This window comes from Brachycentrus maculatus, unplaced genomic scaffold (genome assembly GCF_059751285.1).
Source record: "Brachycentrus maculatus isolate JH-2025_06_01 unplaced genomic scaffold, ASM5975128v1 h1tg000169l, whole genome shotgun sequence".
Lineage (NCBI taxonomy): Eukaryota > Metazoa > Arthropoda > Insecta > Trichoptera > Brachycentridae > Brachycentrus > Brachycentrus maculatus.
The window spans coordinates 1,501,270-1,518,621 of NW_028280922.1; the positions used below are offsets into that span (position 1 = coordinate 1,501,270).

At 32.8% G+C, this 17,352-nt stretch overlaps 1 protein-coding gene across 2 annotated transcripts; it reads left to right on the forward strand.

Annotated features, from left to right (window-relative positions):
* The first annotated feature begins 623 nt into the window (after positions 1-623).
* Positions 624-16,137, forward strand: Nurf-38 (Inorganic pyrophosphatase Nurf-38). Of its 2 annotated transcripts, XM_088261942.1 has the most exons (9): positions 624-776; positions 2,860-2,975; positions 9,468-9,667; positions 10,813-10,883; positions 12,313-12,530; positions 12,710-12,768; positions 13,428-13,537; positions 14,450-14,537; positions 15,964-16,137. In XM_088261942.1, the coding sequence occupies exons 1-8, from the start codon at positions 719-721 to the stop codon at positions 14,497-14,499; spliced, it is 882 nt and encodes a 293-aa protein (XP_088118068.1). In that variant the 5' UTR covers positions 624-718; the 3' UTR covers positions 14,500-14,537; positions 15,964-16,137. The 2 variants fall into 2 exon arrangements, with proteins under 2 accessions (XP_088118068.1, XP_088118069.1); XM_088261943.1 differs by lacking the exon at positions 14,450-14,537.
* The last annotated feature ends 1,215 nt before the right edge of the window (positions 16,138-17,352 follow it).

Sequence of the window (17,352 nt, forward strand, 5' to 3'; positions counted from 1 at the left end):
GATTTTTTATATTGTTTTTTAATGTCTGAATTTTGTAAACATTCTTTGTTTTCTTCCCATAATATAACGACAAATTATAAGCACGCTGTGTAGTATGCTTCACTCTCTCTCCTCACCCCCCCCCGCACGCATCGTTCCGGCCAACATCCGGCCGAAGCTCTCCAGTGATGATTGAACTTCGGTTGGAATTGGATGCAATTACCGCAGAGAACTTCTTCGCAACTATGTTTTTTTCGAAAATTATTATGTTTATTGCAGAAAAATCAAATTATTATGGATAAAATAGAATAACAATAGTATGATAAACATTTTGGCATAAGTAGAATTTGTAAAAACACTGTATTTATAGCATTTTACTTGGGGTATTGCCAGTACCCCCTTCGGAACCTACGGATTATTTTTTTTTTCCTCCGGACCGGAAAGGTTAAAAACGTTTTGTTGATTATTCATTTAAGTAGATACTTGCCTATTTGTAGATTGAAAAAAATCCACTTTTTATTTCATAGACTGGCAATACTACTATCTGCTAGCAACATTGGTCATGCGCAAGCGCAAAGCGCGATATAGCGACATTCGAATTTGTATAGAAATGAATCTAGCTCGATTTGCCCGCTCACCTCTTTCATTTGCGAGAAAGTTAGCTAACGCGACCGGTTGTGCGGCTCTACGAGAGCGAATTTTCAAATTCGATTTTTGTAGTAAACGTAAATCTAGTACAATGTATACAATCGTCGAAAGGGGCGCCCCAGAATCTACCAATTACAGGATATTTTTCAGTGAGTAATATCTCTATCAGTTAAAACATAACCTTTAACCGTCAGAAATTCATATTTGCGATGCGTGTTTGCCGCATGCCATGTGAACGATTTAAAAATACACGTTTATAATGTGATGACGATTAAACAATTATTTATTTAATGTTTACATTTCTTCTGACAGCTGTCAATGCGATACTAGATTCCAAAAACTATTCAATTAAACCCCCTACACTGTAAGATTCCTAGTTCCGTTATAAACTTTTTATTCGTCATAATATTTATGCAATTTCTTTTTTGTCGACATTTCTAACGATCTGTCATCTAATACTGTTTACGTAAAATATTTTATTCATTCGTGTTAACCTGATTTCATACATCAATACGCAACTCAAGCATATTGCACAAAAATGAATTCCGGTTTCATGATCTTGACCTTATCACAAATCACGTCGAATTTTAAATTATTGTAACAGTTTCACGTCGAATTTTAAATTATTGTAACGTAACAGTTTAATAAAACGATTATAAAATTTAAAAAGTACTTTCCTCATCTTTTAATATCCTACCCACTCAAAAATACATACTTCAATACTATTTATAGAATATTTAATTTGATAAAGGTTAAAAGTAGAGAATGCTGAATGAATACAGTATTGACACAAATTTAAATATGTTATTTAGAGATTAAAAGTTTTTTTTTCTCTTCAATTAAAAATATATTGATATTTCTTGATGACAATTCTTGGTGGTGTTCATTTTGTTCTTCTATTTCCTCATTTCATTCTATAAAATTATTTGGACATGGGAATTTTATATATTTGATGGGATACAGATGACATAAACGGTCATTTCTACTCTATGGGAAGGGAAGTGGAGAAAGAATTGCTAGGGCACTCAGGGTTGCATACCCGTTACACTTATTTGCACTAGTCCCTCAAAATGTTTTTATAGAATGGTAAATTAGTTATCTGAACAAAACAGGGATTATTCATTCATATTTTTGACATCTCAACATAGATAAAGAAGAATATGAAAGTCTGAGTATTTACTATAATACTGTAGTTTATAGGCTGGTTAAGTGATCACTTAGCACACATGCAACATTCACCAATTCTACTCATGATTGATGATCCCTACTTCCATATTCTTCTTCATCTATGTTGAGATGTCAAAAATGTAAAAAATAATTCCTAAATGGAAATAATCCAGATTTGTGAACAAGTATTTGGACACACTCAAAATGTTGTAAATTATTCATTCATTTGTAATAAACTCCTCATTCACAAAGTATATACATTCCACGTGATTCTGCATAAAAAATAATGTTAAAAAAAATATACTAAAATAACAAAAAATATGGTGGGTTGATTTCCTTGTATAAAAACATTTCTATCTTAATTTTATTTGAAAAATACTTCCCAATTAATTATTCAGCTAGCTAGAGTAATAAGTACATGTGAGGGATGTAGGTAGGTAATTCAGTGGCGTGCACAGAGAATTAATTAGGGTAGGCAGTATAGGTAGGTAGTAAGGTAAGCTAGGTACTACTTAGTAAGGTGGGGTAGGTACTGGTTACGTTTTTATATGTCACGCGGGTAAGTTAGGATTGGCACTGCTTTTCTGCCTATATGGAATGCACACCCCTGAGGTAATACCAAATTACTGTTATGCTTTATCAAGATGGACCCCAAAAATTTTACGATGAAGACCTTGGGATAGCAAAAGAGGCGTCGGAAGACCCCAGAAAAGATGGTCTGACTACAGGTCAAATCTCTTTGTAGCGAATACCGAATTAACGAGATTTCCAGTACAATGAATCTGCAATTGGTCCCCAGAAAACTTCCATATAAAATCTACTGAACCAAAATTCAATGTAGCGAAGAATAACAAACTTTTTTTTCAAAATTGAAAAATAATGTTACAATTCATTTTAAAACATTGAGAAGTCCAAAAGAAAATTTCCGATTTTTAGAAATTTTCCGACATTATATTCACTCGGAAATATTTCTGGTATGGGATGCGAGTATTCCGGTACTAGAACATGGTTTTGGACAATGTTTATTAGGATCTGATTATGACTGTTGGATTTTGATAATTGCAGAAGATAACAATGGCCCCATTTCGCCACTTCATGACATTCCACTGTATTCTGACGCAGCTAATAGTATCCTCAATATGGTGGTTGAAGTTCCTCGTTGGACCAATGCTAAGATGGAGGTTGGTATTGTTTTTTAATCATCTCAATTACATTTAGGAAGCAGTCACTCATCACACTTATCACTCCAGACTTGTGCCCTATGCGCCTTTGCGTGTGTGTGTAGAAAAAGAAATCTTCAAAAATGTTTTAAGCTTTGTACTGATATTTCTTAAGAAATCTTCAAAAATGTTTTAAGCTTTGTACTGATATTTCTTGGTGGAAGTGCATTTTTAAATTTAAAAAAAAAAACAACTATATTTTTTTTACCAAGTTTAAATTATGATTTTTTTATTTTTTATTTAAATTCTTGTACAGTTATGTGAATATTGGCGGTCTTTATACTAAGAGGCAATACCTTTCAACCAATAAAAAAATATATATGTTTACAGAATATGGACAATAAGTGCATTATAATAATCATTGTTTTAATCATACAAACGAATGATTGATAAAAAAAGTACGTCCTACTAATACTCGAAATACTTAAAAAAATTATGAGATATATTTTTTTATTGCATAACAATTTTTCACTACTATTACTGCACATTATATTGTCTTACTTTCCTTAGATATTTTTTTTATCTTATATTTGATTTGCTCATAATTTATTTTTTTTAAATACGGACTTTATAAACCTTTTTTTAACTAAAATGTTTTGTTCTTTAATGTTTTCAATATAAATGCTCCCAAACATTAAAGTATTAAACTTTTTATAACTTATTTTGTCTCCTATTGACTCTTTTGATTTGTTAAAAGCCACTTTTTTTCTGTGTACTCTAGGTGTTAATTTTTATTATTTTTATTTTATAGAATGATAAGTACTAAACATTTTATAATCTTATTTTTTGTGATTAATTTATTCAATTCATAATTATCCTATTCTTATTGTAAAAACCCTCTTTCTTCTATATAAGTACTGATTATAAAAAATAAACACATCGGTTAAAACAAAAATTTTATAATACAAAAGCCTCAAAATATCTTATTTTATGAATACTTCATTGAATTTCTACAGTTGCATGTCTTTCTGTGTAAATAATTCCTATAATACATAACTGTATTTTATTGGCCTTGTAATATCACCGATTAAACATTGTATTTCAATTATACTACATACTTCCTATTACGACTGGACCGGCCTTTCCAAACAATAAGGCTATTTCATGTTTACCTTGTAATTTGAATAACTTTCCTTACACGAAAACTTGTCCAATTTAATTATCTTCTAACGGTTAATTTTTGTCATTTAAAAAAAAGTATTGCCACCATTTAATTGTTAGAATGCTGAGAATCTATATATATATATTGACTCTGATATAGTATGCTAAATGCGCGGCCATCAATATACTGACAATGTCGTTAGTGTATTTTGGCAGTCGAGCTGGGAGGTTTCTACTGGGAGGCGCATTTATAAGTTCTGATTTTTTAATCCCGAGATCTCAAGCATTCAATTCACAACGCGCTTGGCCGCACTAAGAGCTGGACGTCTCTTCACACTATTTTGTAAAATATATATTTAAAAAAAAAAAAAAATTTAAAACTTTTTTCCTTTTAATAACTCTTTTCTTTTCAAAACCATTTATTTATTTCGAAGAAAAACTGATTTTTCAATACAAATACGGTTTAAAAAAAAAAATCAATGATGTCATATCGCTCATTCCTTTCAAGAACGTCATAAATCAAAAAACTTGATTTTTCAGGAGAATGTTTTTAAAGTTTAAAAATATAACGCAATGTATTAAAAATAAATATCAAGCCACTCATTAAACTTTTTACTGTGCAACAGATCTTTTAAGGTAAAACCCGAAGGTTTTTTCTCCATTTGAAAAATATTTAGTTTATTTAAAAAAATAATTAAACAATACTTTTTCTTCAAAATGCAAAAACAACATTTTGTGCCCTGTAGCGGGTAAATATTAAGTTAAAATATTTTCTGGGCATTCCGAAAACATGCACAACTGAAAATTGACAATTTTTGATTTATGACGTTCTTGAAAGGAGTGAGCGATATGTTACCTGGGTTCTAAGAAAAATTATTTGCGATTCTTCTTGTATTGGGCCTGAATAATATTCACAAATAAATAAATTGAACTAATTTTTACTAAATTGAAAAATAGCAATGCATTTTTTGTTTGCCTTTAAAATGTCCACCAAATTTGAAATGGACCAGTTTTGCAAAAAAATCTTAAAATTTACATCTGAGAATAAATCTCAGCACCAAAACCGTTGAGCCTGAGTGATCTGTAGCAAAATCAAGGTACATTTTTTTCTCAATTGTTTTCAATATCTACGTAATATATTCATTATATAATAAAATATTTATCATTTTATAGAACATTATCAATGCTAATTTATTATTGTAACATTCTAAGATAGGTCATAAAAATATATCTATATGATAACGGCAGATATTTCCGTACTAGTCATTGCAGACCGTGACCTTCAGACCAATATAAATATATTATTATATGAAGAATATTTATTGCATACTTAAAAATAATATAAAATAAGTATGGAATGAGATATTTGTGTTTATATATCGTGGGTAAAGTGGCAAATAATGTTAACTCTGAAATCCGTGTTATTTAAAGCTTTGTCTGAATAAAATATAAAATAATAAAACCCTTATCCGCACCCCAATGGTGCATAGGGCACTGCGTCATATAACGCAGTGTTATCTTGATCGTTTACACATGAAGGAAAGGTGATCAGCCCTCAGCTTCAGGAACCAGTCCAGGGTAATATTGAATAAATATTACAGTGAGAAAATCACAAATATTCATTTGAACTCCCCTGGGAATCGAACCCGGGACCTCCAGAATGGTAGCCGAGCGTGCTGACCATTACACTACGGAGGCAGACAATCTGAATAAAATACTCGCTATTAAGCTTTAAGCTGAATTTACCATATAAATATGACAAAATATAAACCACATAAATATGACAAACTACTTAGTGTATTTTTCCAGATTATAGAACGTTGAAATCTTTATAATTTGCATCGATAAGTTAAAATTCCATATTTTCAAGTTAAGGTTTTTTGCCAGTATACCCACGATATTATCACAATAAGGACGGGTGTTTTTTACACCTACTGAGCGCTGGCGTCGGAATTTGATAATTTTGTACATATATTTAACACCTTAACAAAGAGATTGATACTTAATATTCATATAAAATCATTAAAAAATTCCTTCTTTTCCGATTTTGAAATGACCCGGTACAAGAGGTAAGAATACCCTTTCCGTGCTTATGCATCAACCAACTGAACAGGTAGAAATGCCTTTCCCGTCCTTAGTTTGTTATTATATATTATTTTTTGACATCTCATCAAATATGAAGAAGAATATGGAAGTCTGGGCATTTACGAAGTAAAGAAGCTTTTTACTAAGCAGAAACTCTTATATTAGTATGTGAGGTCCAAATCCTGGATTATAATCACACACATGAGAAACGCCAGAAAATACCATTTTCATTTTTATTATTTAAGCTTATAATTTGACCAGATAATTTATTTACAACATTTTGAGTGTGTCCAAATACTTGTTCACAAAATCTGGATTATCTCCAATTACAGGAGTGATTTTCATATTATTATTCATATTAATAATATGAAAATCACTCCTGTAATTGGAGATAATCCAGATTTTGTGAACAAGTATTTGGACACACTCAAAATGTTATTATATATTCATAAATATATTTTAATTCAGCAGTATTTTCAATTAAATCTGAGCGCCTTGAGTTTAAAAATGGGAATCAAATTACGGTTGATTGCGAGTAAAATTTAAATACTCAATATGAATAATGCAGCTAAGCAGCTTTCTAATAGCTGTATAACTATAAAGATAAGACAAATTGTTTGCACATAAATGATATAGTCCTAAAAACATGTGTAGAAAATTTACTGAATGTGCTGTTTTGTTATTATATGTTGTTGTATTAGTATAATTATTTAGGAATTAAACACTTTCCTTATCATTCATAATTCTTCTTCTTCTTCTTATTATAGGCCTTGCGGCCTGTTTTTAAGAGGGATTAGCCTCCTGCGACGTCGATTCCCAGCTATCGGCCCATCTCTTTGGCGGTCTGCCCGGGAGTCGTCTACCATGGGGTCGGCCGTACAATGTGGGGGAGTCTGGATGGTTCCATTCTCCTCACATGCGCGCATACCATTGTCTTCTTCGCTGCCTTCCCCACCTAACGACATCTTCGATCTCGCATATTTCCCTGATCTTGGCATTTCTTAATCTATCTCGAAGACTCTTGCCTGTTATGCTTCTCAGAGTCTTCATTTCTGACACTCTAAGCGCGTTTTTTGTGGCAGCGGTGTCTGCTCTACTTTCGATTCCATACGTAATGATGGGTCGGACACAAGTTTTGTATATCTTGATCTTGCTGCCGATCTTCATCTCAGGGTTTTTTCCATATAGCATTTTTCATAATTCACTTTGTGTAATACCACTTTAAAATTGTACTTCACGACTGCAGGTTTCGGAATAACCATTCACTCATCAGGTAAACTATAGACTAAATGATCTTATGGCTACTACTACTACTACTACCATCATGCCGTTTCTCCGCAGGGGTAGGCAGAAAGGATGGAATGCCACACTTGTCCTGACATACACTCGTTGTCTCCTTCACGTCCATACATCTAGTCATACATGCCCTCCGATTATGCAGACTTTTGACCACCAGATTTTAGGTTCTGATCGATCTGATCGTGCCAAGTATTTACCTTATGGGGAAATGGTTATTTTCAAAACCGATAGTCGTAAAGAAGAATTTTTAAGTGGCATTACACAAAGTGAACGATGAATGATAAGGAGAGTTTTATATTACCATACCGCAAAGATAACAATGGTTTTCAAATACAAAATATATTAAGGAATTATTAAATAAATACACTAATAAAAGTATCTATTTAAAAATTATATAAAACTACATTTTTTTTAAGAAGCATAGTATCTCCATACATGTTTCTTATACTGTAAACACTTTACTTACAAATTATCTATTTTTAATGTCAAATATTATAATTAACCTTTCTGTGCGTACTGCACCAATCGTGGGGCCATAAAATACCAAGTCAGATAGCGTATGACTACACGTTTGGGGCGCAGTGATTATTTCTCGAATATTTCCAGATAATGTCGGGATTTGGACAACCAATTATTGATGATAAAACACAATTAAATCATTTATTGACTATTTATATGTTTTATCAACTTAACAAACAATGTTTTAAAATGTCATTAATATCTTAACACACTTCCGACGGGAAAGCTATTTCTGCCCGTTGGGTCGATTGATGGTTAAGAACGGGAAGGGTATTTTTACATTCTGTGCCGGCCTCATTTCAAAGGCAGAAAAGAAGGAATTTTGCTACGTTTTTATATGATTATTTTACGATAGAAAGGGAAAATATTATATTCATTGTCACCTGTCAGGGAAACAATGAATCATGTTGATACATTCATTATTGTAGACCAAATACAGATCTAAATATTTTTTTTTTACTGGCCTCAAGTAACACATCAAAGTTCAAGTAGCCCTGTTCTACGGTATACTAATCGTTTTGTTAAGGTCTTAACTATATGTACATTAGTACCCGTCGCCAGCGCAGCAATGTGTCCGCCTCTGTAGTGTAATGGTCAGCACGCTCGGCCACCGTTCTGGAGGTCCCGGGTTCGATTCCCAGGGGGGTCAAATAAATATAAGTGATTTTTTCACTGTAATATTTATTCAAGATTACCCTGGACTGGTACCTGAAGCGGAGGGCTGATCACCTTTCCTTCGTGTGTAAACGATCAAGATAACAGTGTTCATATGAAGCAGTGCCCTATGCACCATTGGGGTGCGGATAAGGGTTTTATTATTATTAAAATGTGTTAATACTAGGTTAACCTTTTCAATGCCGGAAGGTTATAATATGGCCGTCCCTAGCAGGCCGTGATTTTTTTTAACAAAAATGTGAAAGCTTTTAGAAAGATGACTGTAACTTTGATAATATCAGTGAATTGTAATATGTATTTTAGTATTTCTTGATCTTCTTAATAATTGTCCGCCTTCGTAGTGTAATGGTCAGCACGCTCGGCTACCGTTCTGGAGGTCCCGGGTTCGATTCCCAAGGGGGGTAAAATAAATATAAGTGATTTTTTCACTGTAATATTTATTCAAAATTACCATGGACTGGTACCTGAAGCGGAGGGCTGATCACCTTTCCTTCATGTATCAACGATCAAGATAACACTGCATTTATATGACACAGTGCCCTATGCACCATTGGGGTGCGGATAAGGGTTTTATTTTATTATTATTCTTAATAGATGTTTCTATATATTCTTATTAAAAAATACTGCAATTGGATTTGATATTGGCTTGCGACAAGCTCAAACGAGAGCATGTTTATGCGCTCATTTTGTATAGCTGGCCTGGCGAGCACGAAATTGGAGAGCGCGTTAAGGCGCTGGAACCGGTTAATGAAAGGATTATTTGAATTGTTATAGATTTGTTTAGCGGAATCACTTAATCCGATCAAGCAAGATGTAAAAAAAGGCAAGCTGCGATACGTTGCCAATTGCTTTCCTCATCACGGATACATCTGGAACTACGGAGCTCTTCCGCAGACTTGGGAGAACCCGCAACACATCGATCCCAACACAAACTGCAAAGGAGATAACGATCCTATAGATGTGCTGGAAATTGGGTTTGTATTTTTGTTTAAACAATTACTAACTAATCATTACAAAGTTTTACTGTAGAGAGAATACAATACCACATCACTCTGTCTTTGCAATCATTCTTCGCCTCTTCTACATTCATGCATGTCTTCGTACATATTGACGATTATTCCGACTTGTGACCTATCGACCAAGTTTTCTCAGTCTTCTTCTACTTTTATTGCCAACCAAATTTGCCACATAAATTTATTTTACCATTGTTTCTTCATTCATTCTTTTCGCGTTCCCTAACCACATCAACACAGTCTTAATTTTATTGATTATACTCATCTCAGCTTTGCATTCTTTCCTTATATCACCATTCGAACATCTATCATACGTCGCTCTGACGCACATTTATTTGAGAGATCGCATTTCGAATGCATTTATTCTACTTTCATCCTTTTTTTGCCAACTCTTTGCTTCACTTTCATACATTAGGGTAGGAACTAGGACCCCATTGTGTACTGCCAGTTTAGTTGACCGTACCAAATTTTCGACTATTTTTCGTCTGCTTCTATATCAGACTACATTTTTTTCCTAGATACAAATGAGCAAAGAATGCAAAAACAATTTCGCAAACTTTGCTCATTTATTCGTTCACCATGTGCGAACTATCTCAACACACCTGTCTTAGTTTTATCAATAAAGCTTAGATATGCCCAGATCGGCTTTGCATTCTTTCCTTATTTCACCATTCGAACATCTATCACACGCAATGTTTAGCTGCGTATTCCTCTGACTAATCGGATTTAGACTCCATTCAGTCCACTTTCATTATTCTTTTGCCGACTCCATGGTTTATTTCCACACGTTAGGGTAAATACCAGGACTCTTTTGTGCACTGCTATTTTAGTATAGCTCAATTAGGGGACACGATGAGAACGCGTCATTGCATATTTTCAGAAAGAAATAAATATATCTTCTTTCATCAATAGTAAATTAATCATTTTATTGCGCAACTTGCTTAAAATTCATTTAATTTTGATATTTCTTTATCTAAATTAGTGGTCTTATTGATGATAGTATTAAAATAAAAAAGATAGTATCTTTATTTTGAGATTATTATGAGATAGTATCGTTATTTTAAACATGTATGGTATGATTAATTCAGTAATTATTTCCTTATCAGGTACCGAGTTGCAAAGAGAGGAGAAGTGATGCAAGTTAAAATACTTGGTACATTAGCACTCATAGATGAAGGTAAACACACTGCATTGTACAAATAAGCTACTTGCCTGCATTTCTATTTCCGAGTAAAAAAAGGTTCATCCTATGATTTAGCACCTCGGTTACATATATTGGAACAACTCGGATACAAATAGAGAGAGAGAGCATTATACATATCAACAAAATATCATCTAAGTACTCTGTGGAGATATGCTTCAAGTATCTGGTTTAGTTTCATCAATAAAAATCTTTATTTTTAATTTAAGTTTTGCTAAATACAACTATTTCTTAACCTGTTAACCGGGCGGTCCGCTGTCCAATTCGCAACTTGTAACGGACGCGAATACTAAATCACTCTGTGTCTTAAATTCATGCGGAGACATGTATGGATGACTAATACCTTTGTTGTTGGAAAAATATACGTCCCGCCCGTGCCAGGGCGCAACATATATTTCAAGGATGTGTTTATGTGTCCTACCCGTACCCGATATTGTTTACATTTGACGTATTTATGTGTCCCGCCTGGTTAACAGGTTAATATCTATTGTGGCACTTGCTTCAATGCATTCCGCATCATTTTCAAAAACCGTATAGTGTAAAATGATCAGGAATACATCGGAACCCATGTCACAATAGATTTTAAGAAATATTGGTACTTACTAAGTAAAATTTTAATTAAAAATGGCTAGATATTACCACAAAGGGAATCAGTAATTGAAAATCTATATTATAGGTGTCTTAACTTGAGATGAAACACCTATCGTTTTAATATAAAAGAAGTTGGAAGTCTGCCCATTCCAGGGTTTATGACCTGGCATTTCGCTGGCTTAAACGATCACTTTATACACTTGCGTATCATTCACCATTCTGCTATAGAAGATGTGCAGGACCCACCTTGCTTTCATGTAATTTAAGATCAAGTAACAAAGGGTAGATACGATGCAGTGGCATATGCACCGTTGGGTGCAGATTAGAATTAAAAGAATATTTTTTTCTTCTGCTTCTTCTAACCCTTATTCACACCCAATGGTACATAGGGCACATCATCATATTGACGCATTGTTATCTTGATCGTTACTTATATGAAGGCAAGGTGAATTATCACTCCTGCGCTTCAGGGACCAGTCCATTATAATATTAAAGTGAATCACTAATGTTTATTTTCACCCCCCCCCCCGGATCAAACCCGGGACCTTCAGCAAGGTAGCTAAACACGCTAACTATTACACCACGGAAGCGGATAAATATTGAAACTACTCTGTACTTCTATTTACTAACCCTTTTTTGATTCCTAATCAATATTTGATCTACACGTCTAACATTTTAATAACTGATTTTTAACATCATGATGTTAAAAATCAGTTATTAAAAATAATGTAAGAATGGGAACATAAAAAGAAAAATTATAAAGAATGTGCCAAATATAAACTTATGTGAACTTTATACATATACATTTTTGTAGGTGAAACCGACTGGAAACTCATAGCCATCGATGTTCGGGACCCTCTGGCTAGTCAGATGTCGGATATTGGCGATGTAGAGAAGCATTTCCCCGGACTATTGAAAGCCTCCGTAGAATGGTTCAAAATATACAAGATCCCCGACGGAAAACCAGAAAATCAATTCGCCTTCAATGGTGAAGCAAAGAATGCAGTTTTCGCCAAGAATGTTGTTAAAGAAGTGAGATATTATTTCCTTGTTCCTTGCTATTTGTAAAGTTTAAATTTGTAATGTTTAATATTTTAAAGATACCTTTGATAGGTTTGTTCTTTATTTTAACCAGTCAAGCATAAAAATTTGAACACCTATAGTTTTTGTGCTATAAAACTTTTTTTACAAATAAAATAATGTTTTTTCAGGTTCATGATTATTGGAAATCCTTGATTTTGAAGGAAGTGGAAGTAGACAACATTAATTGGTAAATATATATTTCTCTTTTATTTTAATTGTATTGTAAACACAAATATATTGCAAGGACTCTGCGAAAACTGACCATGCTTATAAATATTAATTATCATGCCTTAGTACCTCATTTATGGTTTTGATATCAGAGAAAAGTTTTATATCTTAAACTAGCAACATGATAATTGACAATTTGTTTTACAAATTCACAATACTCTGCGAATTGTATTCTAAAGTATTTAAAATGAGATGTTAAGATGTTATTATAAGATTATTTTAATACACTACTTAAATTCATTGAATTTAAATTCGTTTCATGAGTTTTTTTAGTAAAATCATGGTCGTGCTTACCTTGTTTTGTATATAACATAAAATGTTGTTTAACCTTCTATGTATTAGTCTGATGATGTTAATAATGAACACCCACCCAGTGGCTGGGTCAAATAAAATAAAAATTGCAAAAGCTGTTCAGTTGTTTTATTCTTATATACCAAAAATTGACTGTAAAAATCTTAAACTGAATCAAAATTACCTTATTCCTCTCTCTTCTTCCTTTAGATTTTACAGTTTGAAAATTCTCTTGAAATATTCAGCTCATTGCGGCGATTTATAAAAAATCTCTAGTATAATAATTTGTAAAAATAAATCTTATCGCCTGGTTAAAATTATTTTCAGCGCAACAGTTACCGTTGAGGACAGTCCCTTCAAAATATCCACCGACGCTGCTAATGAGTTCCTGAACGCCAGTGACCCTCCCGCACCTGCTCTCTCTGTGGAACCAATTGGTAAATTACTCTTTTTAGCTTATATGTAGTCACTTCTTCTTATGTTTGTGTCATGTCAGGTCCTCTTATGTCGATTATCACTTGACAGTAATTGTTATTGTCTTGGGCAGCTCTAAATAGCACCTCGATGGTCCTGATCCCAGGATATCTGTCTTCTGCCCACACCTCGTCGACCTTCTATTTTGCCTTTTATGATTAGGTACAATAGCTCGTACTTGTCTCCTCTCAGCACATGTCCCAGATAGGACACCTTCCGGACCTTGATATCAGTAAGCAACTGTCTCGTTGCTCTTGTTCTTTGGAGCACATTTGCGTTGCTGACCATATCGGTCCATAGAATGCGTAGCATTCTACGATGTGGCTACGTTTCGAATGCCTCTAGTCGGTTCATAGTGCTGGCTTTGAGTCCACGATTCAACTCCGTATAGAAGTACTGACTAGACATAACACCTAACCATTTTCTGCATAAGCTTCAGATTGAGGCTGTCAATACAGAATATATTTCTCATCTTATCGAAAACTGTACGAGCGGCCTCTATTTTGCACTTTTCTAATTTTTACTATTTTGAAATAGTGATAGCAAACACTCATTCCAGGGACCGATATGATCAGGAATGCAAATATGCTCCAAGGAGCAAAAGTAGAAAGGCAGTTGCTGACTGATATCAAAGTCTGGAAGGTATCCTATATGGGGTATGTGCTTAGAGAAGAGAAGTACATAGAAGGTTTTGCACCTCATCACAAAAAGCATAATAGAGGATCGGCGAGGTGTGCGAGAAAGAGAGTTCAGTGTACCACTGTTTTTTGTTGTTGTTCAAGAGATGTGTTCTCACTCAAAACTTACAAAATTCAATTGTGTTATCAATATCAGTCCATTTTTCATTTCTATTTCATAAATTTATATGTTTACAGTTGATAAATGGATATTTTTAAGCAACGATTGCCTCAAATTCAAACTATGACATGTGAAGAAATTTTAGAAGAGATATGAAAAAAAGAAGTAATGTTCAAACATATTATATTCTAGATAATAGCTACTAACTATTTATTAAAAGTTAGACTATGGGTCATTTCAGCATAATGGTCGTTATAATTATACACATTCTGGCTTATTTTTATGGCCCATGTGCACATTTGAATCTAATAAAATGAAAAGCAGTTAAATTTGTGTTTTAACTTTAAAGTGTAACTTTAACATCAATTTTGTAAAAAAAAAGACACAGTAAAACCCGGATATAATGGACTAATTTGGGGAGGGGGGGGTGTCTGCCAAAGATGAAAGTATTCCATAAAAAAAAAGGTTTAAAATAAATCACAAAACTTTTTTTCTAAATACAGTTTATTTGATTTAAGTTTTGTACCGACATTTTTTGTTGGTACTGCATTTTATAGAACAAAATAACAATTTTTTTATTTTTTCCACATGAATTTTATTTGACCTGCAAACCGGGTTTCGTCGTAACCGTCATCATCAGACTGGTGTGAGGCTAGACAAAATTCTATGTTATGTTTTCAACTCCTGCCTTGTTGTGTATATAACATAGAATTTTGTCTAGCTCCCACCAGTCTGATGATGTCGGGTAATGACGAAACCCAGTTGCTCGTCAAAAAAAATTAATGTGGAAAAAATTACAGATTTGTTATTTTATTATTTAAATACACTGTATGTGATTTAAATAAATAGTACAAAACACAAAAAAATCTATTTATTGTCTTCGGACACTCTTCGTGAAGTGATTGTTGCTGTTTAATATCCACACACTTGCTTTCAATAATCCTTATTTGAAAAAGGAATCAAGTTCTGTTTGTACTTTTGAATTTATTTTTTATTTTTTTAATAATTAAATCTCAAAATTATTTAATTATTTTATCTTTACCAGATTTTTGTCTGTTATATCCGAAGTTGATTAAATAGAGGTCCGTTATATTGCGGTTTTACTGTATTCATATTTTAAAATGTTGGTAACTTTGACTTCCTGATGATACAGTTCCACAAGCGGTTTGAAAGTGTTGGAAATATAATGCCAAAAGTAAAATTAAAGTTATCTACGCTACGTAGTTAAATCGTTAACTTCCATATGGAATCTGCACCCTGGATAATTAATTTCCTTCAGTCTTTTTGTATTCTCAATATTATTAATTATTTAAAGCATTTTCTTTTTGGTTAGTCATTTTTACTTTTATATAAAAAAAAATATAAAAATGTTAGTAATAGTAGTATGTAACCACTCACTGAGATTTTTCTGTCTACCGGTTTTGAGATGTACTAATATTACTAACTTTTTATTTAAAAAAATATAAAAGCATCTTTTCATTTTAACAGCTGCACTTGTTAATTTTCTTAGATGAAAATATTTGCACTTAATACTTAGTTAATTTTATATGGTATACAAAAATATTTAAAACTGTTTTTCTTTTTGTTACAGTGGACAAATGGCACTTTTTGAACCTGAAGTAAAATATTCCATTAAACTAAGTTCGCATTTTAAGATGTCTTTTCCGCGGTGGAACGTGATCCGATAATTTATTACATTCACTTTTTTTGGTTGTTATTTATTTGTGAAATATATAAAACAATAGAAAAAAAAACTTTTTAAAAACATTTATTTATTTATTATTTGTATACATTTATATATTTTTATCGTTCCATGTCCAATCCCCTAAAAAATATGTTTAAAAAAATTATTTTTGAAAATTTTCAATATTTTGAGTGTGTCCAAATACTTGTCCACAAATCTAGGTTTTCTCCACTTAGAAGTTATTTATCACATTTTTTTATCTCAACGTAGATGAAGAAGAATATGGAAATCTGGGTATATACAGTATGACCTGTGATAGGCTGGTTAAGTGATCACTTTACACACATGCATTATTAACCATTCTAGCCATGATTGACAACCACACTCATCTCAAAGCCAACATAGGTGGCTCTTGTGGGCTTGTATGTACAGCATCATGATTAATGATATATGTAGAAGTTTAAAAATTTGAGTAGTGTCGTTGTCAATTATGATTAGAATGGTGAATGTTGCACATGAGCAAAGTGATCACTAAACCAACTTATAACAGGTCCTAAGCCCTGTAATTACCCTGACTTCTTCATCCATGTTAAGATGTCAAAAATAACCCCTTAATAGAGAACACCCAGATTTGTAAATAAGTATTAGGATACACTCAAAATGTTGTAAATATATATTTATTATACCTGTATAAGTTAGCAGGTGTTTTAAGAAAAAGAGAGAAAGAAGCTGTAAGACGTATAAAGAAAAGAAAACCAGATCACTTTGGTCAATTCATGAGGGAAGAGATATATGAAATAAAACAGTATATGTATTATAAGACAATGTCAAAGGTAAATGCAGCATACGAAGAAGATGTATATTATATCCTGGCTTAAATACATGATGGAGTGATTCCACTATAGCACCAAATCGCTGTTTAGAGCGGCTGCAAACAAATAACAAATTGACAACTTCGGAAAAGTGCAGAGTGGCAATTTTGGCCACAATTAATATTGTTATTAAATAAGATAACCATAATTGACAAAAGTATTTTTTTAAATGTACTTTGGTCCCTATTCAATATAGGGCACTGCACCGGATTGACGCAGTGTCAACTCAATCATTAGTTAGATGAAGACATGGTGAATGGTCCCGGGCCACAGATTCTTGGATCTAGGAGTGCAATATGTATATTTGTTAAGATAAAGGAGAAAAATGTGATCTCTATATGGGAAGGGAAATGAGGGATGAACAGTATGAAAAGAAGTAATTAATCAATAAAAAAATGTCTGTCATAATATGAATTTAATCTAC

Coding starts and splice junctions, on each gene's coding strand:
- Nurf-38 (XM_088261942.1), top strand. CDS start 719: ATGTATACAATCGTCGAAAGGGGCGCCCCAGAATCTACCAATTACAGG. Junction 12,531..12,709: donor CCAAGAATGTTGTTAAAGAA/GTGAGATATTAT, acceptor ATGTTTTTTCAG/GTTCATGATTATTGGAAATC. Junction 13,538..14,449: donor TCTCTCTGTGGAACCAATTG/GTAAATTACTCT, acceptor ATATGTTTACAG/TTGATAAATGGATATTTTTA.